This window comes from Arvicola amphibius, chromosome 3 (assembly GCF_903992535.2).
Source record: "Arvicola amphibius chromosome 3, mArvAmp1.2, whole genome shotgun sequence".
Taxonomy (NCBI): domain Eukaryota; kingdom Metazoa; phylum Chordata; class Mammalia; order Rodentia; family Cricetidae; genus Arvicola; species Arvicola amphibius.
Genome location: NC_052049.1, coordinates 186893419 through 186919391, shown reverse-complemented (window position 1 = coordinate 186919391; position 25973 = coordinate 186893419). Strand labels below are relative to the sequence as shown.

At 52.1% G+C, this 25973-nt stretch overlaps 2 protein-coding genes across 8 annotated transcripts in view; one reads left to right on the top strand and one right to left on the bottom strand.

The window, feature by feature from the left end:
* Trak1 (trafficking kinesin protein 1) overlaps positions 1-25973 on the bottom strand; it is a 105254-nt gene that overhangs the window by 11929 nt on the left and 67352 nt on the right. For 5 of the 7 annotated variants that reach the window (XM_038322408.1, XM_038322407.1, XM_038322406.1 and 2 more), the window contains exons 4-14: positions 19925-20041; positions 17233-17333; positions 16403-16511; positions 14561-14639; positions 13694-13824; positions 12638-12712; positions 11886-12023; positions 8816-8892; positions 7351-7587; positions 5946-6262; positions 433-783 (exon numbers count right to left, since the gene is read on the bottom strand). In XM_038322408.1, the coding sequence (XP_038178336.1) occupies positions 433-783; positions 5946-6262; positions 7351-7587; positions 8816-8892; positions 11886-12023; positions 12638-12712; positions 13694-13824; positions 14561-14639; positions 16403-16511; positions 17233-17333; positions 19925-20041 (1732 nt within the window). The remainder of the gene's footprint in view (positions 1-432; positions 784-5945; positions 6263-7350; positions 7588-8815; positions 8893-11885; positions 12024-12637; positions 12713-13693; positions 13825-14560; positions 14640-16402; positions 16512-17232; positions 17334-19924; positions 20042-25973) is intronic. The other 2 variants (XM_038322403.1, XM_038322404.1) reach the window with 2 other exon arrangements.
* LOC119809537 (acyl-CoA-binding protein-like) lies at positions 21658-22111 on the top strand. The gene has a single exon (XM_038322409.1). It carries the CDS (start codon positions 21741-21743, stop codon positions 21930-21932), a length of 192 nt encoding a protein of 63 aa, XP_038178337.1. The 5' UTR covers positions 21658-21740; the 3' UTR covers positions 21933-22111.

The window sequence follows — 25973 nt, the reverse complement described above, 5'->3', positions numbered from 1 at the left end:
GGCTTCTGTCCGAGTTTCACAGTGCCTGCTGCCTCTCACTATCAGCATGCCCCAAAACTGCTCGGCTTGCTCACTCTGGGAACCCCATCAGAGTCAGGGCAGGATGGCCACTACAGTACCTGGGAGCACCTATTCTCAGGGCACCGTATCCCACTTTTTAGCAGCCTCTCCCGCTCCCACACAGGGCCCTACTGGGCCCTGCACCTCCGAGATGGACAAAGGCGCCCATCTGTCACAAAGTGGAGGATTTGGTCTCTATTCAAAAAACAGAGCCTGACGATGGGATGGCTTTTTGCTCTCACCCACACAGACGAGCGGAAGCTACAGACACAGAGTTGCTACGGATGGTGCCAGGGACAGAGATGAGCAAAGCCCAGAGCTCTGTCTCCGGTACAGGTGTCAGGTTTACAGGACTAATTGAGGTGCCCTCACCAGACCCCTCCTCCTCCTCCTCCTCCAGGCCCGCTGGCGCTGGCGGCTTGTGCATCTCCTCTGGGGAAGCCTGAGGCTGGCTGGAGTAACTTCTGCTGCCTGAGACAGTCACACGTGCTCGGGACCTCTCACCTGAGGTCTCCGGGTGCTGAACTGGCGTGGAGGTAGCTAGGCCCGGGAGAGAAATGTGGTCACCTGTATCGTCTTCCTCAAAGTCATTAAGGCAGTACACTTCATCCAAGTCAACGTCCAGCGTCCGGAAGCCCTTGGTGACCACACCAGGACGGGGGTCTAGGATGCCCCCAAGATGAGGCTGGGCTAATTGCTGCCAGTGGTGAAGCGTGGCTGAACCTTGTGGGGAGAAATGAAGAGAGGGGTGGAGAAGCGGAGAAGGGAGGGTTAGGATGCCAACTACAGCAAATGCTTCCCACCCTCCCACCCGAGCTTGCATGGGACTGTGGGAGGAGAGCTGACGTGACCCTTGTAACTGGACAGCAGTGCTATCCCCTGCTGTACCAGGAGGGAATGCCACTGTAAAGAACCAACAATTTCTAAAGTAAAATACATGCTCCATACTGTGTGCCGATGACGTCCGGTTACAAAGCGTGTTAAAGGACCCAATGGCAAACTTAGCACACTATCACTCCTCTGACACAAGGGGGTGAAAACGGTCAGACATGAGCCATGGCAACAGCATGAGGACAACCACGGACCAGGAAGCCATGGGATGGGTACTCGGGTACCAGCCTGCAGACTGAAGCTATAAAGACTGGAGAAGCCATGGAGGGAGGTAAGTAAGGGCAGGGATTCGAGGACAAGGTAAGAAGTCACAGAGCCCTAAAGCTATGGAGCCATCTCCAAGGTGACACCAGACCCTAGGACTCAGGTGACAGCCTGTGAGGTTTGTAATAACACCAGAGAGTATGTCCCTGATGACCCCAGGTGTCCCGGGCATTCTACCAAGAAGGTGTGCAAGGCCAGGAATGTCTGAAATCCTGGGTGCCAAGGAGCTAAGTGATATCCCAGACAGAAAGGTGGCTGGAGTGGGTGAGGAGCAGCTCGGGCCTCTGTGCTTCCAAACACCTGGGTCAGGGACAACTTATCATGGAGGTCTTAGAAGGGTTCTGAAAACTGGACAGTTTCAATCTCGCTTAAAATGACAAAGAAAAGAAGACACTTTGAGCCCTAACACCCTCAAGGCCTCTTTGAGGTCCACACCAGTTTTAAGGATACACATTGCATCCTCCTTAACACACCTGGGACTACTGAACAGAGTGAAAAATCTCTCTCTATGCACAAAAGGAAGAAAACAAAACAAAGCAAACACACAAAGAAAATGATATTCATACCTGTAAGGACTTCAGAAGTCCTCAGCTTGAAACAAAACACAAGTTAATTTTAGTGGTCTCAACTGTGGGAGAAGACAAGGATGCTAATGCCATCTAGTGGCAAGAATCGGGGTGGAGCTAAGCATTCCAGTGAAGCTCTGGGTCCTCGCAGACCAAAGACTGAGCTTCAAATGGCACCTGGCCTTGAGACCCGGAAACCATGCTCAAGGCCCCAGTCTGCTGGGAATTGGGAGGAAATCACTGCCCATAAAGGGGAACGCGTGCGCCAGGAGCACGCAGGATCTGGAGGATTCCAAGCCCCAACACGCCACTGTTTTGTAAGTCCAGCTCATGTCAGACGTGGCAGCATGGCGTGTGTATGTGTGATTTACATGCTTGGTGTTGACAGAGGATGGCAGGAACAGAAGTCTATACCGTAGACTTCTTTTGTCTGTTTTTATTTCTCTGTGTAGTCTGGCTCTCCTGGAACTTACTTTGTAGACCAAGCTGACCTTCTAGCTTGCCTCCCAGCGCTGGGGCAAGCTACATCCCATCTTTATAATCTGCAAGGTACATTGTAAGTAGCCCTGCACGCACACAGAAGGGTTTCTTTGACCTAGCTACAATCTAATGGAACTTGGGAGGCACTCAAGATGCGGTGGTCGTGGTGTATTCAAGACCTCCATTACGCAGAGAGGAGGCTGGAAGGATATCACAAGCAATGGGGAAACACCACGGCACTGTGAAACTCAGACAAGGCTGACTCTGACCAGAGGGGCCATGCTAACTACGGAATGACTGGATGCCTCAGTTTCTCCTCCCCGTATGACTTGCTGGCTGGGGATGAGATGGAAGACAGATCTCTGGTGGGTTAACCTATTGTCTTCTCCACCATCAGCTCGCTGAATAAAGACGACGGCTTAAAGCCTCCACTCCTGCCTCCGCTTACTGCTCCAATAGAAACTCACCGTGCTCTATGTGCGAGCACAGCAACGCATGCCTCAAACTCACTGTACAAATGGGGGAATGGAAGGTTCCTGAAGCTAAGTGATTTACCTGTGGTGTACGAGTCAGAACGAGGATGCTCGGGCCAGGAATGTGGGCTCAGTGGGCAGCAGTGGCCCAGGGAGGTGTCCGGGGCCCAGCAGGAGGGCTAGACACTCCCTCGCCACCTGTGACAGTCCCCACCAGGCTATCCCTGTGCTTCCGACAGGTCACAGGGAGAGCCCTGCACACGCCATCATTGTGGCCAACTCTGACATCCCCCATGTCCGCACCCACTCTATCTGATGACTCAAGTGTCCACGGCTCTACACCCAACTCCTTGGGTTTTCAGGCCCACCCCGCAGTCTCCATTTTACAGGCCAGGATGTGAGTCTGGGGAAAGGGAGACAGTCTCCAGAGGTCGTGTTAAGTAGCAAGCAGCCCATCCAGGATTAACGATGGCCTCTGGCATCCACTCCCTAAAGCTCTCAGCAGAGAGACACGGCCCCCGATGAGCCTCGTGAATCCAACCAACAGCAGCTCCAGATGTGGCTGCGACCACGGAACAGTTGCTTTAATTCCACAGACCTGAGTGCTGTCTCGGCCTTAGCTGTGGCTTTAGTTAACAGTGGGTCTCGGGAGCGGTTTCTCTTCCTGGCTGGTTCTGAGGCTCCGGGTATTCAAAGAGCCCAGCACCTGAGCAGGGGAATGCTCACTTCCTCTTCACCCTGCCATTCCCATGCCCCAAGCCATCTATCTGCTGGCTTCAACACCTGGAGGTCTTTGCTTTGATACAGGGAAAGAGTTAAAAGGCACTATGAAGCTGACCTTACCCAGAGGTGCGCACAGGCTGCCTCTCCCTCTCCCGCTCCTGTATCTCAGTCTTACTCTCCTGGCTTCCTTTCCTGGTCCATGGGAAGCAGCAAAAGCATTGTGCTACTTTCCCTCGCTCACTCCAGCTAAGACTACAGCACTCCTCCCACCCACGTGAGAACAGTCTGGGCCAGGAAGGGCTCAGGAGGAGGACTACTGCACACATCAGTCTTTTTAAGACAGACACCTCTTTTTCTATCTCGAATATTCTGTTCTTTACTGGCAAGATGGTTGAAATGGGGAAGGGGGAAGGAGATGGCAGACACAGACTGGCTTCTGTGATCCCAGACAACGGTCTCCAAGGACCTCACCCCAGGTTCCTTTATCTGGACTACTGGGGTCAAGGATATTCTATCGGCGTCTCATTGGGCCATTGGAAACGCATGTGAGAATGACCCCAGCATAATGATGGGCCAGGTGTCAACAGCTGTAACTGGGCCCTTTAGACCCTGGGAGCTGAATCAGGGACAGGTTGGATATTCTTGTTGGACAGCTATCTGCCCAGGGTACAGATCAGGGAGACGGCTCCAGAGGAGGGCTAGGTCAACCAGCACAAGGACAGAGGCTGTCACTGGGGACAACTACTCTACCTCCCATCTTAGAGCAAACGCAGGGGTGCAAATGCTGATTGTGGGGGAAGGAGGGAAGAACATATCAGTTGCCTTCTAAACAGCCAAGAAAGAAGTCTGAGAAATACAAAAGGAAGCCAAAAGGATCTGTATCACAGGGTGTGTTACAGGCCAATGACTTTTAATGGTGTCAAGACAGCTTCCTGGGAAGCAGGACACCGCATGTGAAATTCATCTTACAAATGAGTGGGGTTTCTTCTTGCTTTTGTCATAAAACAAAGGCGCAAAGTTAGAAGAAATAAAGATGAATTGGTCAAAATAAATTCAAAATCTTATCCTGCAATGCACTTGAAAAATGAACCCAAAACATATCATAGGTGACCCAATGAAACACAGCCTAGTATGGGAAGCAGATTGATGGTCTGTCCAATGAACTTTGAGAGACAAAAGAAGAAAAGAAAAGAAAGGCGGAAATAAAATTGCAGAAATGGAAGGTTTTATTGAAAGAAAACCAGACATAATTGAAGGTCAGAAAACAATCACCGAGCTCACAACCGAATAAGCAATTAAAAAGGAGTGAGCCGCCCCTTCCCTGGTGGCTAGGACTGAGCCCCCACGCCTGAAGACTAGGAAGAATCTATTGTACAATTAGTTCATCATTATTAAAGTGAAAAACCAAAAGCAGCCCAGGCTCTTTCTTTGGAAGTACAGGGACCGTGGCACATCGTACGCCTTTACTAAGCATGGCCACGGCTTGCAGGCTACATGTTCTGTAAGGGCTGACATCGGGGGCAGCAAAGGCGGAGACCTTCAGAGACGAAAATAACTGTTGTCCTCTAAGGTACGAGTGTGTACCCACGTGACAAAACTACCTGTGGGTCGTGATGAGTGTGGAGCGCAATGGGACTGGGGTGCTCAGACATGCTCTATGATGATGGGGTGACGATGAGAGCTGAGAAAATGCAGATGTGCGGACATCTGGCTTGACATCAAAAACACGGTATGTGGTTCTAAAGCAGGTGTTCCAACTCACACGGGCTTCAGACTAAGATGGGGGCAGCAAAATTAGCGCACGCCCGGTGGCTCCTGACAAGGCAGTGGGGTGCCGGGGAAAACATTTGTGACACACAAAGCAACAAAAGGAGAAAGGAAACGATGAGGTTCCCGAGGAACTCAGTTTCTCAGGGCAGCCGCTGCACAGGGGGCTCACTGGGGTGTACACAGGTGAGCCTCCGGCTCTGTCTCCTTCCTGCCTCCACGCTGCAGAGTGCGGGGGCCTGGCCCACCACAGAGCACACTTCCAAAAAGCCACAAATCGGAACACGTGAACACACACAACACTTCCACGTGGCTAGGGGGCAGTGCTCACAAACCTGGGTTTGACGGTGAACGTTCTGAGACGCCAAAGCGTTCCTTCTTTCCCTTTTCCAGACCTTTGGGTTGACCCTGAGTGAGGACAAATGGCCTCAGCAGCCATCAGGGAAGGGATACTGCTACTAGGCTTGGCCCCTAAGGCACTAAGGACAAAAGAGAGACCTGAGGGACACCTGAGGTCTTTCCAGGCGGGTTCACACCAGGAGTGCACCATTCAACCCACAACAGAGGCCACCTCAGAGGAACTCAAACCAGCAGCGTGGGTGGCTATCTCGAAAGAAAAACGAATAGGTGTGACAGAGGTGGCTGGCTTTCCCGTGGTGGATCAGGGCCCAGAGCGAGTCACAGAGGAGGACAGAGAGGGGCCGCGGCCCCTGGTGGTCACCTTCGAGTGGCTTCACGATCTGCAGCTTCTCGGGCAGGTAGGAGCGACTGCTGAAGGACATGCCGGAGAAGCCCGTGAACTCAGAGAAGCGTGAGTGTGTGCCCAGGGACATGATGCTCTCGGTGGGCGTGAGGGAGCCACTGTGCAGCTCGCCCTTCTCGGCCAGCTCCCGCAGCTTCCTCTCCTGCTCCTCCTCGAAGAACCTCCGCTCAGACAGGTAGTTCTCCCGGCGCAGGGACAGCCGCCTAAGCGCTGTCTCCAGGTCATGGGAGCCAGGGGTGCCTGGGGTGCCTGGCTTCTTATTGCGTTCCTCATTCCTGGAGAAGACGGGGGTAAGCACCTAAGGCCAGCGAAGGGCACCGAGGACCCCCCCCCCCCCAGCAAGGCCACTGCTTGGACGGGAGATGGTCTAAGGAGACCCGGCCAGCAGGGTGGGGAGCAGACAGCTGAAGGAGCTCCTTCTGGGGGTCTGAGCTGACTTTTCTTAGAGACAGATGGTTGCACCAGGACAGACTGAAAATTTGCACATAAGCAAATACGTGTTTTCATAAACATCTCCCTCCTGGTTGTTTTGGAAGACCTTTTTCAGGTGGCTATTCCTGAGCGCCAGAGGGGAATTGATTCAAGGGGGCTCCCTTTTGGCTCTTAGATGAAAGGCCATGGGTTTTCAGTTCTGAGTGAAATCAGCTCTGACCTTGGGAAACCCTCGGTAAGGCGTAACTGGTCCAAAGTACCGGTTTTAGTAAGTCAGAGGGCCAGGGTGCACAGAACAGATGATGGGGTGGGGGCTGGGTTCTACAGGGCTTTAGGGTGGAGAGAAAACTGGCCATGACTAAGGAGCCCACAGCTGACAGCCCTCTGTTTTTCAATTTCTAATTACCAAATTTTATTCTTTTTTTCCTTTTTATTAAAAATTTCCACCTTCTCCTCTCCTCCCCCTCTCCCTCCAGTCCAAAGAGCAGTCAGGGTTCCCTGCCCAGTGGGAAGTCCAAGGTCCTCCCCCACCCATCCAGGTCTAGGAAGGTGAGCGTCCAAACAGACTAGGCTCCCATAAAGCCAGTACATGCAGTAGAATCAAAACCCAGTGCCATTGTCCTTGGCTTCCTGACAGACCTCTTTACCCTACCTTCTGAAGCAAAACAGAGAGCCTGGGGCCTCCTCACCCTTCCCAGCACCCAAGCTCCCAAGGGGTCACAGTGATGATCTGGCATGTTATAGAAAAGCACACTTTGGGCATCAGCTTGAGATATCCCTTCAGAAAACACCAGTGCCGTAGATAAGAGGGGTAATGGGATGTGGAGAAGTCTAACCCTCACCCGCCTCTCTCTGATGGTAGCTGAGCCCCCGTTCATGGGGGCTTTCCTCTCCCTTCCCTGCAACAGAAGGCGAAAAGCCCACTGCTCACCCCAGGTCGGCTGCCTCAGTTTCCAGGAGGATGCTGTTGGTCTTATTGTCAAGGACCACGTTGCCAACATCACTGCCGTAGAAGCTGGAGCGGGGGGTGCTGACGCAGCTGGACAGGAGGGAGTTCATGGCGGACGACTGGTTGGAGCCGGGGATGTTCATAGGTGAAGGGGTCAGCGATCTCCGCTTGACCACTTGATTCATGTTTCTCACGGTCTCAAAGACACGCTTCTGGTGACTGGGAAGAACATGGCAGCATAAGCAGCATGTCAGGAAGAACCTGGAGCTAGTCCCTACACAAACGGCCACCTCCAAAGAAACACCTCAGGGAGCCTGAGTGGCCTGCTGTCTGAGGGTTTCTCATGTTCCTGAGGGTGTGGGCGCCTCCATCAAAGTATGGACTAGGGAGATGCAGTCTCCAAAGACTCTAGAATAGCTCAGCACGAGGTTCAGCCGGCCCGAATACACTGGCTATCACAGACCCAGCCTGCCCTAGAAACCACAGTCCTGGAGCGTGGCTTCTGTCTTCAGCATGCTTGCTTCTTTCTGATCTACACCGGAATGCGACCTCCACGAGGGCAGTGCTGGCTCATAGACATTTGCAGAATGAGTACGGGTAACTATTCACATAAAAGAAAAAGCAAAACTTCAAACTAGTCTGAAGTTTCTACCTTGAGACAATAAACACCCCACAAGGCTATTCTTAGAAACTACCATTTCTAAGAACCTACAGTTTGATTTGAATGTGTCTCCTTTTAAGGAGCAAAGAGAGGGCCCATTTCTGGACTGGCTACTTCCTCTGGAGTGTGAGGCCCGCACCAGGACACTAGTCACACAGTCTCATACAAATTCTGCCTGAGGAGTTTGGGGAGGGAGAAAACATGGCCCCCAGATTCCTTCTAAATGCTCCAGGGAAGTCAAGCCTGAGTCTGGAGTTAGGAGGGGAGCTGTAGGGGCAGAGACCCCAGGAGTCCCCAGAAGGAAACAGAAGCCTGACTCATACCACAGAGGAGCTGTCTCTTTACCAGTGGTGTTTTTCTTTCTTTAGAGTAATCCTTTCCATTAGGGGAAAAGTGAGGTCGGCAGTGACAGGAAACACAGCACCCTTCCCCTCCCTGGAAGCTCATCACGTAGTTTCTGTTGGTTTGCTTTGCTTTTGAGACAGGGACTCACTCACACAGGCAGTAGTTAAAGACAGCCTTGGACTTCTGAGCCTCCTCCCTCCACTTTACCATGGCAGGGGACTTCATGCACGCTAGCTAAGTCCTCTACCAGCTGAGCCATAGCCCAAGCCATTATCACGAGAAAAGAGCAGAGAGGCCAGCTGTTTCCTTTCCCTTAACCCGACAGGGAAGGACCACAGTTGTGGCTGGTGGTGTCTGAGGTCCACACATGTTAGGTTACAAACAGAACCAGTCCTGAGACAGTTTGTGGGAACTTGAAATATAGAAGCCATGCATCCATACGTGATGTCTGGAGACTCCGGCTCTTCCAGCTGCAGCTCCTTACGCATAGTCCCCTCGATCTCTGCAGCCAGGGAGTCCTGGGAGAAGACAAGACGTGAGTCGAGTGAGCAGGGCATCCATTTCTGAGGTGTGGGGCCAGAGGAACAACAAGAGAAGAAACAGGGGGTCCAGCAGTCTCCAGACTTCCTGCCACACAAGTCAAGGCTAAACGCAGTCTCTATAGAGAGAATCTGTCAAGCCATGGCCAAGGCAGGTCCTGAGCACCCAGCACCTTTGGGTGAGAGCGAACAACTCCTAACACTCATGTGGCTGTGTGTTTAAGAGTCAGTCAGTTCCAGGCTCTCTTGGCCAAACCACAGAGCTAAAATGTTCTACAGTGCAGGATGGGGAACTCAGGGGGCACAGAGAGCATGTTCAGAACAGTGGGAACAAACATAGCCTCAAACATCTCCAAGGCTTCTGAAAGGCCCTCCGTGGCCTCAGAGCCCCACGGGTCACACTAAGCCACCAGGTTTGCAGTCCCGGGCCCTCAGGATTGTGACACCAGGAGGCCAAGGCTGCACCCCTGACTCCTAGGCAAGCACCCACCTGCCAGGGGCAGCTCTGCTGGGAAGGTCCCTGCCTGCATGAACTGAGTCACATACGCTGCCACCCCGTCTTTCTCTGGGAGCTCCTCACCCCACCAGCTGACCACAACACCCACCTTCACCACGTGCTCAGGACAGAGCCCTGCTGCTCCCAGGAAGAATCCGTACTTCCTCTCTGTAAGACTCCCCGCCCAGCCTCCACTCCTGACCCCACTGCACCCCATCCTCAACACTTTAATGCCTTTCTCTGAAGACACTGCTGCCCTTTGGGGGGCAGGGGAGGGTGGCATGAGCTTTAGGGTCAGGAAGAGGCTGGTTCTTGAGACTTCCCAGGGGTACTCAGAGGGGTTACCCCACACGTGCCCCACCCAGCCCTCCAATCTGAGGAAGATTTATGAAAACAGAAGGCATAGTTCCCCCAACAATGTTCATGGGTCCCCAGGTTCTATCCGTGGTTTACAGATGAAAAACTCCCACCACAAGGCAAAAGAATCGTTGCTTGGTGAAACCTCCTAGTGACCGCTGGAACGGCAGAGAGCAGGGGGCAGATCTGGAGCTCAGCTCCAGACTCTGGAACGGCAGAGAGAGCAGGAGGCAGATCTGGAGCTCAGCTCCAGACTCGCGGGCACACAGGCACGCTGTGACCTTTAGACAGCTTTAACTGCCTTTAATGCATGCACCGCACCGTTTCAAAACAAACACCCTCAACGCCTGGGCTTGCCAAGAGCCTCAGAAGAGGCAAGCAAAGGATTTCTGCAAACATGGAAGCTAAGGCTCCTTCCAGACGAAGCAGAGACGCGTGTGCGCCATTCAGCTTTCCTTGAGCCATGGTTTAATTCTCTCTTCTTTATAAATCATATTTATTTGTGTGCACGTGCAGACACACCGGGACATGTGGAGGTGCTCGTGTGCCATGGTATACTCATGTGCCATGGCCTACTCGGGTGCCACGGTAAACTTGTGTGCCATTGTATACTCGTGTGTCACGGTATACTCAGGTGCCACAGTATATTCGTGTGCCACAGTATACTCAGGTGCCACAATATACTCATGTGCCATGGTATACTCGTGTGCCATGGTATACTCGGGTGCCGCGGTATACTTGTGTGCCATGGTATACTCGCTGAGGTCAAAAGACAACTTTTGAGGGTGAGTTCTTCCCTTGTGCCTTGTTGAGATGGGGATCCTTCTTATTCCTGCCACTTCTCAGTGTACTGCAGGCCTGTAAACGTCTAGCCAATTATCCCGTCTCCACCTCCCATCTCATAACAACGAATTCAGAATTACAGACGTAACACCACCAGGTCCTGTTTTCATGTGGTTTCTGGAAACCAAACTCAGTTGAGGAGGCTTGCACGGTCAGTGTTTTTACATGCTGAGCCATCTCCCCAGCCCTGGTTTTGCAAGATAGCTTTAAGCCCTCAGTCATGCTCCACTGATTTACCCAGTAAAGTCCTCGGTTCTCTGAGCTGGACTTGGCAGAACTGTCCCTCTGAGCTGTGCCTGCCCTCTCTGGGGTGAACAGAAACAGACTTTCCAGCAAAGTATCGCAGCAAGAGCTTCCTCCATAAATCCCCTCTCGGCAGAGATGGCTAAGCTAGGGTTAATCCCTGGGGCCCATGTCAAGGTGGAAGAAGAGAACCTACTGCAGAGTTACCCTTTGACCTCCACACATGTACCATATACTATGCTCCCTCTCCCACCATCACCCACAAACACGATGACAATAAATAAACATTTTAAAATAAAAAAAAATGACTCTTCTCGCCTAAGAGAGAATTTGTTTTTCTGCCAGACCACTGGAAAAAAGCCTGAATATACAGGAGCTCTCGGAGGCCTGTTCTCGAGCCATCTGTCTGTCACCCACCATGCGGTCCCTGCTGAGTGGTACAGCTCTACACAGCCATGTGCAAACATGCATAGTACTGCGGGACGCAGTTAATGCGTGGTCCCTCTTCCAGACGCTACGGTCTGCTAGAAGACAGAATGGGCAAGCTTGCTTCCTTGCAAGCAGATGTCACAGGGAAACAACTGGCTAAGAGGCCCAACTCTCGTGTGGCCCAGTGTCCACGGGAGGTCTAACTGGAGGGCCCCTTTGTCTTTCATGCTCCCTTTGAAGCCCTGAAATTAAGCAAGTCAGGACTAAAGAAATAAGAGAAGGGTTAAAACACACACACAAACCAGGAAAAGTGCAGGCTCTTTGAGACTTGGGGAAGGGGCTTCAGGGCACAACAGTACACACAGAAATAGCAGCCATAGTACCATCTAACTAAACCAAATTCCCCATAAAATTATAAAGGGCCAGTCCTAGGGAATTAGGGAAATTATCCCTTAACAGCAGGAGTAGACAGAACAGATGACGATAAAGAGTCAGTTCTAGGGAATTAGGAAGCTTCCAGCTGGGCAGGCCCAGGTCCAAACAGGACAGATGCATGCCCAGTGGTCAGCAAGGGACACAAAGCCCCGGCAATGAACCCACTTACCATGGGGAACAGGCCCAGTGAGTGGTAGCGCCGGGACGTGGTGTTGGGCATCGTCTTGTTCCGAAGGTTCTTCAGCTCTTCCTGTGCCTCGTGAAGCATCTCCATGCACTCTGCGTACTTGTCCTCCAGCTCCCGCAACTGCAGAAGGCAGAGGGTGAGCACCCCGGTGTGACACACCCCCAGTCCCACAGCCATCTAACCAGCACCTCATGGAACCACGGCAAAGCAGGCTGGACCCACAAGGCTGGCTTTGCCTTCCACCCAAGAAAGGTTTCTAGATCTCACAGTGGGCAAGCGGATAGACACTAGCTGGAAAAGGGCAAACCGGTTACCCTAGTTTCTGGCTGCATCTTTCATTTCTGTTTGATACAGGGGCTTTCTGTGTAGCCTACGCTGGCCTAAACTCATAGCAATCCTCCTGCCTCAACCACTCATGGACTGGGATTGCAGGCATGTGCCATAATGCCCACATTCAAGACATATCTTTGAAGAGCTCTTCACCCGTGTCTGTGGTTATTTTATTCACCTACTTGGTGTCTGTCAGGAATTAGAATATGCCAAGCCCTGAGCTAGCACTGAATCCAGCCTCCTTGGCTGATAAGACCCACAAGAGGCAGTAGGCATAGAACCCAGGTAAAACAGTATCATGCTAATTTGATATTAAAATGTTTGCTTTGAGGGGAATGATTGTGGGCAATGACTATGCCTTCACTGGAACCCGAGGCCCTAGAGCATGCAGGCGGGGCACCTACCTCTGCTGTGAGTTGCCGCTGGGCATCCTTGGCAGCGCCTAGGTGCTGGACGAGCTCCTCATTTTCCACCGCACACTAAACATGGTAAAGAGAAGTCACCTCTGTTAAGACATGCAGAGGAGCCCAGCTTTCCCTTCTGGTTACCTGTCAACAGTTCTGCCACCTGGTTACCTGCGAACAGCCCTGTCTGTGAGGGTTAGGCACCTGCTTACCTGTCCCAACAGCCCTGTCTGTAAGAGTTCAGCACCTGGTTACCTGTCAACAGCCCTGTCTGTGAGGGTTAGGCACCTGGTTACCTGTCAACAGCCCTGTCTGTGAGAGTTTTGTCCACAGAGGAGCGTGCACCTGACCCTGGAGCAGAACATCGTCTTTCATATGATTTAAAAAGATACTGTCCTTATAAAATGTTTTCATGGGGGGGGGGGTGCACGTGCGTGTGTGTGTGTGTGTGTGTGTGTGTGTGTGTGTGTGTCTGCCTATAGCGTGGAGGTCAGGGGCCAACTTATGTGGATTGGTTCTCTGGAGATGGAACTCAGGCTGTCAGCTTGGCAGCAGGTCCCCTTTCATGTAACTTTGAAGGCAAAATCTTTCTTCTTTGCTTATCTATTCTCCATGGTCCAACCCCCACCTCCAGAGCATGGCTGCTCTCTGGAGCTGGTCCTCTCCTTTCCCCTTTCTGTCTCTTCTTCTTCCTCTCCTCATCAGCGGCATTTCCTCTCCTCCTTCCAATCAAAGCTCCACACAGGAAACCAATCAATCAGGCAGGCACACCGTTCTCCCATGGACTACATCTGATGGGAGGAGTAAAAACCAACAGTGTGTGCCATGATTTGTAAGATAAAGCCCAAGACTCCACATCGATGGCACTGCTTTATGTAGGTCACTAATTTACAGATCATAAAGCCTCTGCTGATTCGGGGCAGTGGGGTCGGTTCCTGAGCCCAGTAAGCCAGAAGAACCATAGGCGTGGCTCAGGTAGAGAACCACCCTCTCCAGTAGCCACTAGCGCCATCTCAGCCTGGCCACTGTCATGCAGCCAGGACACAGAAGCCTTACAGCTTTTGCCTTCTTCTGTAGGTCCACGATCTGCGACAGCAGGTGCGTGATCTCCTCCTGCTGGCGAGCGGCATCTTCCGTCTTCTTGGCCAGCTCCTCGGAGATGCTGGCAATCTGGACGTTGGCGTCCCCTGTAACGAAGGAATGACAAGCGTGTGGCTGTGTTGGAAACGCACACCCAGAGCAGAGTGAGCACGTTCTTAACGGGGAGGAATAGAGATGGGCACGAAGGGAGTCACAGTGGGCATCTTTCCAAGTGGTGATGTGGCTCCTTCGGGCTACAAAGAGAAGGGCCCAGCCTTCACGTGGGCCGTCCCTCCTAGAATGGCTGACTCTAATGATGAAGGCTGTCCCCAAAGCAGGTCAGGCCGGCCCCAGGAGGGAGCTGGAAGTGGCACACACTGCACTTGGCTGAACTCCAACATTCCACCATGAACAGATCCACACCATGACAGACACTCTGTGGGGCATGGAAGCCCATTTTACTATACGTGAATGTGGACTGTGTTTCATTTCACCGAAATGCCCTTTCTCTTAGCTTACCTGGAAACTTACACCAGAGGGATGGGGAACATCACTGATTTGAATAGCAAAGCTGAGAACTCTGCCCTTCCTTTTCCAAATCAAACCACTGATTTGGGCCTAACCTGAGTATCAATAATTCCAATATTCCAATACAAAGTCCACATTAAAATTAAATATCCTCTTCATTGTGAACATGGCTCTCGATTCACAAATGGGGCAAAGCTTGCCACACAGTCTGGCAGAGGCCTCCCGCTTTCAGAGAAAAGCCACTGAGCAATGGGCTGGTGGGGACGGGGATGGGAGCATCTGAGAAGAGGAGAGAGGCGGGAGGGGCAGACATACTCAGCTCCTTCACGCAGTCGTTCACCAGCTGCTGTTCCTTCTCCTCGTAGGTGATGGTCTCCGTCTTCAGCTGGCAGGCCTATGGAAGGAGGCTCAGTCAGGGAACAGATCACACAATCAGGACTGGCAGGTGGACCGGGGCCATGCACAGAGCTGGGCAAGCCCAGTTTCTGGGATGCTCCCCTTCAATTTCTCTGCGCCTGCCACCATCGCCCGGTCCAAGACAGACACCTCATAGGCAATCTCTGCCGAGGTCATGGGAATGTTCCCAAAGGAGAGACCTGAAGGCTACGGACCACCAGAGGGCGTTGCAGAGACATGAGCAACTCCACTGCTCATGCTCCACTGCAAGGCCTCCAGAGGGCGCTGCACAGAGAAGTGAGCACAAGCGCTCCCCTGCAAGGCCAAGGCGTGTTGGTTTGCTGCTTGCTTGTGTGTGTTCAGCAGGACAGTCAGAGCTACACAGTGAGACCTTGTCTCAAAACAAATGTGAGACACACACACACACAAGAGAGAGAGCACATAACTAACTATTCATACTAGATAGTTTGCTCAGCCTGAACACAAGGGAAGAGAATGGTCTAGCCGGCTATGTAAATGCTCAGTGAAGGAGGTAATGACAGGTGGCTCCAAGGGCTAGGGCCACAGGCAGACATGAAAATTCTGTGGGCAGACATGGGCCACCGGGAATCCATACCTGAATCAGAGTCTTTCAGCTAGCTCTTGGGAGAGAGGGGCTGGGTGCCTCGGACCGGGGCAGTCCCCTGGACCAGATGCCAGGAGACTGCAGCTGAAAGGCATGGGCTCAGCATTCAGAGCCTCAGAGCCATGGGGTAGCAGACTAAACCGGGGTGACCTTATTGGTTGTCCTGCTTCATAGTTCCCATTTGCAAGAAATAAAGGGCTGGCAGGTGTGGGGTCTACAAGGACAGGTCATGCAAGAGTTCCTTATAAGGTCCAGACAGGAAGTTCTTTCCAGCGTGTGGAGATGGCCTGCCCCTCTGGAGGGGCTCTGGGGAGTCTGGAGCCAGTTTAGGGAGGCTCACGGTTCCAATCTGACAGACAAGGGCCTGGCAGACAGGGTGGTGTCCTCTCTTGCCTGCAGATGAGCCCAATGCTAAGTAAGACAGAAAGCAGCAGATCTGGTCTCCTCAGAGGTTTTAGAGGAGAAAAAGCTGAGCTTCGAGCCGGGGGCACAAATCCGGCCTCTGTCATCATTAACCCTGACATCTTCAAACGCCCTGCAGCCTGGTGCAAACGGGATTCAGAGTAACCAGCTCCTGGCCTTGTTGTGAAGACTAACCACATTCACAACAACAACCATAGCAGCAGCAATAACACAGACGGTGCCTGGCACAGCTCCTTCCTCTCCTTACAGGCTGCCTCGGCTCAGCCTTTCTCAATGTAAAACCCCGTCTCCACGTTCTGGTACATGGTCTTCTTGGAGCAAATATGGGCCTCGTAATGGAACAGCTGGTGTCAGTCCAGCCTTCAGGCCCTTGCTCAGGTTCTATTATTGAAGCCTGGGGAAAGGCCTGTACTCCTCACTCTTCACCCAGCCCAGAAGCAACACCCACATGCAGCCAAGCCTGCCTCAGGACACCCTGGCTGGGGAGGACACGGCCGAGCCTGACTCAGGACACCCCGGCTGGGGAGAACATGGCCGAGCCTGCCTCAGGACACCCTGGCTGGGGAGGACACGGCCGAGCCTGCCTCAGGACACCCTGGCTGGGGAGGATAAGCTCAGGCAGGAGTTGTGCAGATGGTACTGCCACCGCAACTTCTGCTGCCAGGGAGACACCCCACCCTTCCAAGGGAACAACAGCACGGGGTGCGAGTCACCTCAGATCGAAGCACAACGTTCTCCTCTTCGAGGTCCTTCAGCTTCTTCTGCAGGGAGTCCAGGTGGAAGTAGCTCTGGACGGAGGAGGATGACTCGTTCCTCTTCAGTCTGGGAGAGAAGCGCACTGCGTCAGGGGGGAGACCAGGAGGGGCACCCCAAAGGTGCAGGAGCTCAGTGGGGTGGGGGGTTGGCTTCATTTAACCAATGCAACTCTGAGGGTTTGTGTAACTCTTAAGATGCACACAGTCACAAGGGATGTTTTACGGGACGGTGAGATGGTCCAATGCCCGGGACCAAGACCAACATGGGGGAAGGGGAAAATTGACTCCTCAAAGCTCCACATGCAAGCCATAAGTCACGGTCTGTGACATCCCCCAATGTATACAGATAAATTAATTAAATCCAAAAGTAAGCGCTCTATGTAGGCCGCGTGTATAAACTCGGGTCTCTTGACCCTGAGACCTGAGCATTCTTAGCAGCTCCATTCTGCAGTGAGGAGAGGGTGAAGTCACAACAGAGCTGGGAACCCAAAGTGAGGGTCTGCGGACTCTCAGAGAAGCACCCAGGCCTTCTGTCCCATGGACTGGAGGCTCCAGGATCTGTGTGTTAGTCTGCTCTGTTCCCAGGGATGTGCTAGGGCACATGGCTGCTCTGACAAGCCAGCAATGGAGCCTGTAAGGAGACAGAGCTCTCTGCCCTGCAGCTCCCACTGAAGCGTGAGAAGGCTGCATCTGAGGCCTTTGAAGGGGAAGCCAAGCTGCTGGTGACCCTGCCTAGAGGCCTCCACGGACATCTGCCTCGGGCTCCAGGGACCGTGCTGGTGACTTACGGGGTGGAGCAGACGGACTCGGGCTCACTCTCCTCGGCCGCGCTGGTGTAGAACTGGAGCAGCTCATCCTTCATTGACAGCTCGTGTCGGAGCTGAGACACCTATGTGGACAGGAAAGAGAGGGCTGAAGCTTTCTGGAAGGTGGCAATGTCCCTTCTGTGCTCAGACACTTCCTGGTGAGGCATGACTTCCCACATGGGGACTGATTCACTACTTGAAATTTCAAGGCATTAAGTTTGACCCCATTTAACAAAAACCTAATCAATGCCGTCTAGGTGGGCGTCTGGCTGGACGCCTAGGTGGCCGTCTGGATGGCTGTCTAAGTGGGAAACTCTATGCTCATCATATTTATTTAGAAGAGCAGATAGAGGAGCAGAAGGTTCTGGAATGATCACCGGGGTGGGGGTGAGACTGTCTATTGGCTTTGGAAGTGGCCAGATGACCAGCTGGACAAGTGGCTAAAACAATGAGCCATAATACAAACCAGAGAGGCCACTGGTTTTGTCAGATGCCCTCTCAGAGCAGATCTGAGCACATGCCCACTCCAGGTGGGCTGCCACTTAGGAAACCACAGCTCCTCCGTGTGACCAGGAAACCACAGCTCGTCCGTGTGACCAGCACACCTCACAGTGTCCCTGGCCAAGCTGGTCAGGTACTACTCTGCACACAATGGTTACCAGGCAGAAACTTGGAGTATGGGAGGAAACGATGAGCCGGGAGGGAAGCCAAGCTGCTGACTGCTGAGGGGACTTTGCAAATGTTGCTGATGCGGGCTCAAGGCTTTCAGATACGCAGTGGATACTGTGAAACTTCTCTTCCACCCGTCCAGCACCCAATACTGATAAACACAGGACCAGGGCCATGAAGGAGAATGGGAAGTCTGTTTTCTGATGCAGCTTGGGGCTTGTTCCAGCTTTCCTACACCACACAGGGAGTGGACTCTGTCTTCTTGGAGGATCTACTTGGATTATATACTGTATAAGGGCTCTCCTACCTAGAGGGATCACTCAATAATTCTCCAAAGAGAAGCATGGCCTCAGAGTTTTCCCATTCAGAGTTTCTCCCAGGAAGCAGGGCATCTGCATCCTACAGGCTGGGACATCCTTCATGCAGGCCGAGGGGGGTTCACACAGATGGCCATGGGAGGAGGCCAGTGGGAGAATCCTAGGTGGCATGTCCCTCTGCTCAGAAGGACATCCTAGCCCATCTGGGCCAGTGAAGGCAAGAATACCTTCATGTCCCCAATACTACAGCATTACCATCTCAGACAGCAAGCTGGGGATGAGACCCTTTCTTACAGGTTGACTTAAAACAGTAAATTCAACCTAGAAATAGCTTTAATGAGAAAAAGAAAAAAGGACTGGCTACACTGTAGGTCAAGGAAAAGCACAGCACCCTTTCCCACCGAGGAAGTCACTGCGGGACAGGGAGAAAGGGTGAGAAGGAGTCCTCAGGGCTAAAATTTACTGTGAGGAAAACAGGCCGAGGGGAGAGGAGCCACAGAGGATGCTGGGCTCTAAGCCCAGGACCCGTTCCTTCAGCTCCATCTGATCTAACAGTCCCCACGCAGTCCACACCTCAGTCCAGGAAAGGAGCATCCGTCCTCCTTGCAGTGATATTTCATTTGTATTTCAATAAATAAAGCTGGCCTGAAGTTCAGAGAGTAAAACAGCCCCACTGGTCAGCCTTACAGACCAGGCAGCGGTGACACACACCTTTAATTCCAGTAGCCACACTGGTTGCCATAGAAACCAGGCGGCGGTGGTACACAGCTCTAATCCCAGCCCTAGAGAGGAATATAGACAGGAGGAGACAGGTCTCACACACAGACTCACTCTGAGATTCCTATAGGCAGGATCACCATTTCAGACTGAGGCAGAGGTAAGAGCCAGTGACTGGCTGTTTTGCTTTTCTGATCTGCAGGCTGAACCCCAAAGTCTATCTCTGGGTTTTTATTAATAATTCTACACCTCGTGACTGTAGGTTCCCTTTGGGGATGCGGAGACAGTCTGTCCCCTCTCCCTGACAGCCGTGAGTTAAGATGAAAGCAGTGAGTTTGTGCAATGGAAACCGCAGGCTGTGGTGTGCACTGTTCTCACACGGTTGTGTGTACAATGGAAACCGCAGGCTGTGGTGTGCACTGTTCTCACACTTACACGGTTGTGTGTACAATGGAAACCGCAGGCTGTGGTGTGCACTGTTCTCACACTTACACGGTTGTGTGTACAATGGAAACCGCAGGCTGTGGTGTGCACTGTTCTCACACTTACACGGTTGTGTGTACAATGGAAACCGCAGGCTGTGGTGTGCACTGTTCTCACACTTACACGGTTGTGTGTACAATGGAAACCGCAGGCTGGGGTGTGCACTGTTCTCACACTTACAAGGTTGTGTGTACAATGGAAACCGCAGGCTGGGGTGTGCACTGTTCTCACACTTACACGGTTGTGTGTACAATGGAAACTGCAGGCTGTGGTGTGCACTGTTCTCACACTTACACTGTTATATCAGTGTAAGGAGTGAGTGGTGTAAGAGCCACTGGCTCCTCACCTGCTCGCTCTATGGCAGTGTGTGCTTCCTCCCAGCATTGGGGGTTTACACTTAAGAGTCCGGGCTCTCTGAAGACTAAGCCATTCCTATGCCTGCACATATGCTCCCACCCCTCCCGACAACTCCCAGGCTGGGTCCTCACCTCCTCCCGGATGTGTTCCACCTGCTCTTCCAGTAGTTCGTTCCTCTCAGTTAGGGTCTTGTTCTTCTTCAACAATGACTGGCCAATCCGCGCGGCCAACTCCAAATCCCGCTCTTTCTGTGATGGACAAGAGGGAGAATGGAGTCTTAACCTTATGCGTCCTGGGGGAGCCAAGAGGACTCAGTGTCAGATGGGTGTACCCCCAAACTGTGGGATAATTAATAACTCTCCATCAGGTATCTGGTGCCTAATCAAGATGACCAAAGTCGTACAATGTGTACAGGAAGAGTGGATGGAAACCAAGGACACGGAATGAAAAATTATTTGTTTAGTCACTGATAACACTTCCCCCACTTGAGAGCCAGGACATTGACTTGGATGGATGGACAGGTGGATGGATGGACGGGAGTGTGGATGGGTGGGTGGGTGGGTGGGTGGGTGGATGGATAGGTGAGTGGGTGGGTGGGTGGATGGGTGGATGGGTAGGTGGGTGGGTGGGTGGGTGGGTGGGTGGATGGGTGAGTGGATGGGTGGGTGGGTGGATGGATGGATGGGTGGGTGGGTGGATGGATGGGTGGGTGGGTGGGTGGATGGATAGGTGAGTGGGTGGGTGGATGGGTGGGTGGGTAGGTGGGTGGATGAGTGGATGGTAGATACATGAATCAATAAATGTATGGACAGGGTGGGGGTGTCGACGGATGGATGGGTGGGTGGATAGATGGATGGGTAGGTGTGTGGGTGGTCCTCAATAGAGCAAAGGGCTGACATAGGAAGGCAGGCCTCTTTAGCTCTCATCAGGCGGGACTACATGAGAATACATTGCGACCTTCACTCTGACCATGAAATGAAAATGTGTAAAGTAACTCAGATGCAATTGCATCTGTTCTGCTTGTTTCACTTTCTTATTTGAATTTTATTTAACTTTATTTTTAGAGGAGAATTTTCAAAATGCAGAGAAACTGTTCATTGGAAATAAGATAATAAAGGTTCAAGAGATAATAGAGAAAATGGATCAGTTTCTCGCACACCATTATACAGATAGGGACACCAGCATGGAGCAAGACAAACATGGACAGTGTGCTGATTTGGTGCAAATCAATCATTTTTACAATTCTGGATTATGAGAAATTCCTGTCCTCTTCTCCCATAAACTGGGACTTTTTTGCAAATTCCCCCAACTCACTGGTCTGGGTCACCTGGCCTTATGTAATGAAAAATTTGGAGTTTGAGATGCCCCCCCCCCATTTTTCTGACCCCGGGCTCAGTCATGTAGCAGAATGTATTAAGAGCACTGACTGGCCGGGCCGTGGTGGCACACGCCTTTAATCCCAGCACTCGGGAGGCAGAGGCAGGCGGATCTCTGTGAGTTCGAGACCAGCCTGGTCTACAAGAGCTAGTTCCAGGACAGGCTTTAAAGCTGCAGAGAAACCCTGCTCGAAACAAAAAACCAAAAAAAAACCAAAAAAAAACCAAAAAAAAAAAAAAAAAAAAAAAAAGCACTGACTGCTCTGCTCTTCCAGAGAGTCCGGGTTCGGGTCCCTGCACTCACATGGCTGCCCACAACCTTTTGGAACTCCTGTCCCAGGGGATCCGACGCTCTCTTCTGGCCTCTGTGGGCACCAGGCACAGTGCACAGACAGGCACAACACACACATAAAAATAAGCCTTTCTGGTACTCAGGAACTTGAGTTCCGCCTGCCTGCACTTGCTCCCACGCTTTCGCCATGCAGGTCACCTTGCCAGCACGTCTCAGGCTGAATTCGACAAAGCTGCCGAGGAGGTGAAGCGCCTCAAGACTCAGCCAAGTGATGAAGAGATGCTCTTCATCTATAGCCACTTCAAACAAGCCACTGTGGGCGACGTAAATACAGATCGGCCAGGGCTTTTGGACCTCAAAGGCAAGGCCAAGTGGGATTCCTGGAATAAGCTGAAAGGAACTTCCAAGGAAAGTGCCATGATAACCTACGTGGAAAAAGTGGAAGAGCTAAAGAAGAAATACGGGATATAGAAGACCAGATTTGGTGGCCAGCCACACGTGTGACCTGTGACAACATAATGCCTTGTTTTTTTTCCTAATGTAGATGATACGGTTCTGATAAATTAGGGCCAGAATTAATCGCTGATCCTCCTCCCTGTGTAGTTTTTACCTGAAATCAATTAAAAGTACATTTGTTACTTTAAAAAAAAGCCTTTTTTTTTAAAAAAAAAAGAAAAAGAAAATGCTCATCACAAAGGGGGTTATTTGTTAACTTTCTAACTCTGTTTTGAGAGGAGCAGGCCGCAGTTAGAGGCCTAGTGTGACCTGCTCCTGAGAGACTCGGACGGACTCTAAGCCTCACACTGAAAACAGAGCATGCAGACTGACTCCTCACACTGCTTTAAATGAAAAACAATGACTCAAAAATAAAATATCAAAACGTCCCCCCCCCAGTTCCAGCAGCATTTCATGCTCAAGCTTGGTCATACGTGTATGGAAGCTGAGCCACAAACGCCCTATACGCTCCCCTACCTGGCTTCCTCGTGGCCAAGGGACACAGTGACAGCCCAGCCAATCAGACAGGCTCAGCCCTGCCACACAGGGGCCACTGGGAGATGAGAAGATTCCTCACTCCCTGTCATCTCTCAGACTCAGGGCTTCGCTTAGCTGAGGGAAGGACATGGAGGATGTGTGACCCAGACTCAGCCCAGAGCTGAGTCCCTTGAGGCAGACTCAAGAGGAGCATAAATCAGAATGGCTTCAGCCCTCTTGCTGGCAGCTAAAGCCGCAACCACAATGTCCACTTCTCCACAGAAGTGTGGCCTCCCTAAGTCCAACTCAGGCCTGCTAAATTCTCTGATAGGACAACTGCCCAGCCCAGACGGGATGGTCAGCGGGTGCTGAGAACTCCTTATACTCCCTTCGTGACCCCATTCCTCATCACCCTCACCCCACCCAAGCTGCAAACTTCCTACAAGCACAGATGTGAATCCTCAATGAAAGGAGCACAGCAGGCAGTGGAGCGGGGAGCACGGCAGGCAGTGAAGTGGGGAGCACTACAGGCAGTGAAGTGGGGAGCACTACAGGCAGTGGAGCAGGGAGCACTACAGGCAGTGGGGCAGGGAGCACTACAGGCAGTGGGGCAGGGAGCACGGCAGGCAGTGGGGCAGGGAGCACTACAGGCAGTGGGGCAGGGAGCACTACAGGCAGTGGAGCAGGGAGCACAGCAGGCAGTGGGGCAGGGAGCACTACAGGTACTGGGGCAGGAAGCACTACAGGCAGTGGGGCAGGAAGCACTACAGGCAGTGGGGCAGGGAGCACTACAGGCAGTGGGGCAGGGAGCACTACAGGCAGTGGGGCAGGGAGCACTACAGGCAGTGGGGCAGGGAGCACTACAGGCAGTGGGGCAGGGAGCACTACAGGCAGTGGGGCAGGGAGCACGGCAGGCAGTGGGGCAGGGAGCACGGCAGGCAGTGGGGCAGGGAGCACTACAGGCAGTGGGGCAGGGAGCACGGCAGGCAGTGGGGCAGGGAGCACGGCAGGCAGAAATGCAAGGAGCACTGGAGGACACGAAGGACAAGGCTTCCCAAGGGACAGAGAGGGTTGGCGCCTAGGAGAGATGAGGACAGAGAACAAGAGGGCAGTGAGCTCACACTGGAAGCCTTTGCCCCACTGACCACACCTCACACCGAGGGCCTCTGTCCTCTTGCTCTCCACCCTGAGGAGAGCAGCCATCACAGGCCTACACTGGAAATCTAATCTGTATGGTAATTACCCAGGGCACGCTGTCTGCAGGCTGAAAAGCAAGGGACAGAGAACTGCCCCTGGGTGACAGGAACACCTGAAGCTGCAGTCCACCTCCAGTCTTCTTGTCCAGCTTGTCTTTGGGTGTCTGTTATTGTTGTTTAGAGACAGGGTATGGGTGTGCATACATGTGTGTGCAGGGGTGAATGTGTGAGAGTGTGTACATGGGCGTGTAGCGGTGTGTGTGTGGAGGGGGGGTAAGGAGTCACTTCCTAAACATTTAGTTCTAAAATCAAGAAAACAGCCAGGAAAAAGGGCTTGACTTTAACCTTGGTGACAACTGGAGACTATAAACAGCTAACTCAGGCCCTGGAACAAGCCAGTCAAAATGTAGTTCTTTATTCTCTGAGAAATGAATCAAGGTAGTTTGAAAGCCCACAACCTGACCCTGGCGCTGGTTAGCACCACACAGCGGCTGGCTGGCACTCTCCCTGCAGGCTTAGCCAGCGCCCACGCTTCGCAGTGACTCATCCCATTCACCAGTTTCAGGATAAAAAGAAAACCTACAGGCCACTGGGAAGCGCGCTGCTCCTGGGGCAGAGACGGTTCAGGGACATTCCTAATACAGCCAGCCCGTCAGGACAAGCTTCAGGATCTCCTTCCAGTAAGGAGCCTCCCCAACTCACATACACACACATCCACAGATAGACACACAACACAGACACTGACAGACACACAGCTTGCAGCTGCGCTTGTACAGCCTGGGCAAACCCTGTGCACCCCTGAACACGGCAGGTCAGGTGTGCAAAGCAGCTTCCTGAACAGAGGCGCGGAGCCCAGCAGGAACAGCCTGGGGTGACTGTCACATGACTGGTGGTGGCAGTCAGACTCTAAGACGCCCAGGTCCAGAGGAAGGCGGGGACTTCCCTGTGATGTCTCATCAGGAGCAAGGACAAAGGGGGCAGTTGCTATTTATAGAACACAGGGGTGCAGACGTGAATGCCCATCAAAATAAAGCAGGAAGGCACTAAGGGGAGCCACGGGGAGAAACTGCCCCAATGAGATATGACATTCTTCTCTCTAATTCAAATACTTCTAAAGGTGGGCTCATATTTTATACAGCCATGCTTAGTCAGAAAATTAACCAGGGAAAAGTAAATTCTTTTAAAGAAAATTTGTTTGAGAGTTTCCTGTAGCCCAGTCTAGCCTCAAACTCACTAGGTAGCTGAAGATGACCTTGAACTCCTTACCCTCCTCTATCTGGGCCTTCCCAGTGCTGAGATCACAGGCCTTCACTACCAAGCCTGGCCAAAAAGAGAGTTCTTCACACAGGGCCTCTGCACAAAGGACAAGATACCCAGGTCCTCTGGAAGTGGCCTTTGGCTGTCACAGCAGAGAGGAGGGCAGTACCCCATGGAACACCCCACAGTGAGACCTCAGATGCACCACAGCCAAGGATGTACCACATCTCTATAGATAGGGCGATAGATGCCCAGGGCAGCAGGACAGCAGGGCAGCAGGGCCCAGGAGACTCTGAAAGTGGAAATGTCCTCCTAGCAATCAACAGGCGGTATTACCAGAGACTCAAGAACAGCAAAGACAACAGGCAAAGAAGCTGAGTCCCATCCGGGAGGGAGTGGTTATGAGCAGGGAGGAAGCCTTTGGGATCTTGGGACCGGGCCCTCTACTCTAGCAGCATCTGCTGTCAAGAGCGCCCGTAGAATCACTGTCAATAAGACAAAAAGGCAGCCTGCTGAACGGGAGAAGATCTTCACCAACCCCACATCAATCAAAGGACTGACCTCCAGAATATATAAAGAACTCAAGAAATCAGACATTAAAATTCTAAATAACCCAATTAAAAATGGAGTACTGAACTAAACGGAGAATTCTCAACAGAAGAACTTCAAATGGTCAAAAGATACTTAAGGACAAGTTCAACTTCCTTAGCTATCAGGGAAATGCAAATCAAAACAACTTTGAGATACCATCTTACACCTGTCAGAATGGCTAAAATCAAAAACACCAATGATAGCTTATGCTGGAGAGAATACGGAGTAAGGGGAACACTCATCCATTGCTGGTGGGAATGCAAACTTGTGTAACCACTTTGGAAATCAGTGTGGCGGTTTCTCAGAAAATTGGTAGTCAACCTACCTCAGGATCCAGCAATACCATTCTTGGGAATACACTCAAAAGATGCCCAATCATACTACAAACGCATTTGTTCAACTATGTTCATAGCAGCATTATTTGTAATAGCCAGAACCTGGAAACAACCTAGATGCCCCTCAATGGAAGAATGGATAAAGAAAGTGTGGCACATCT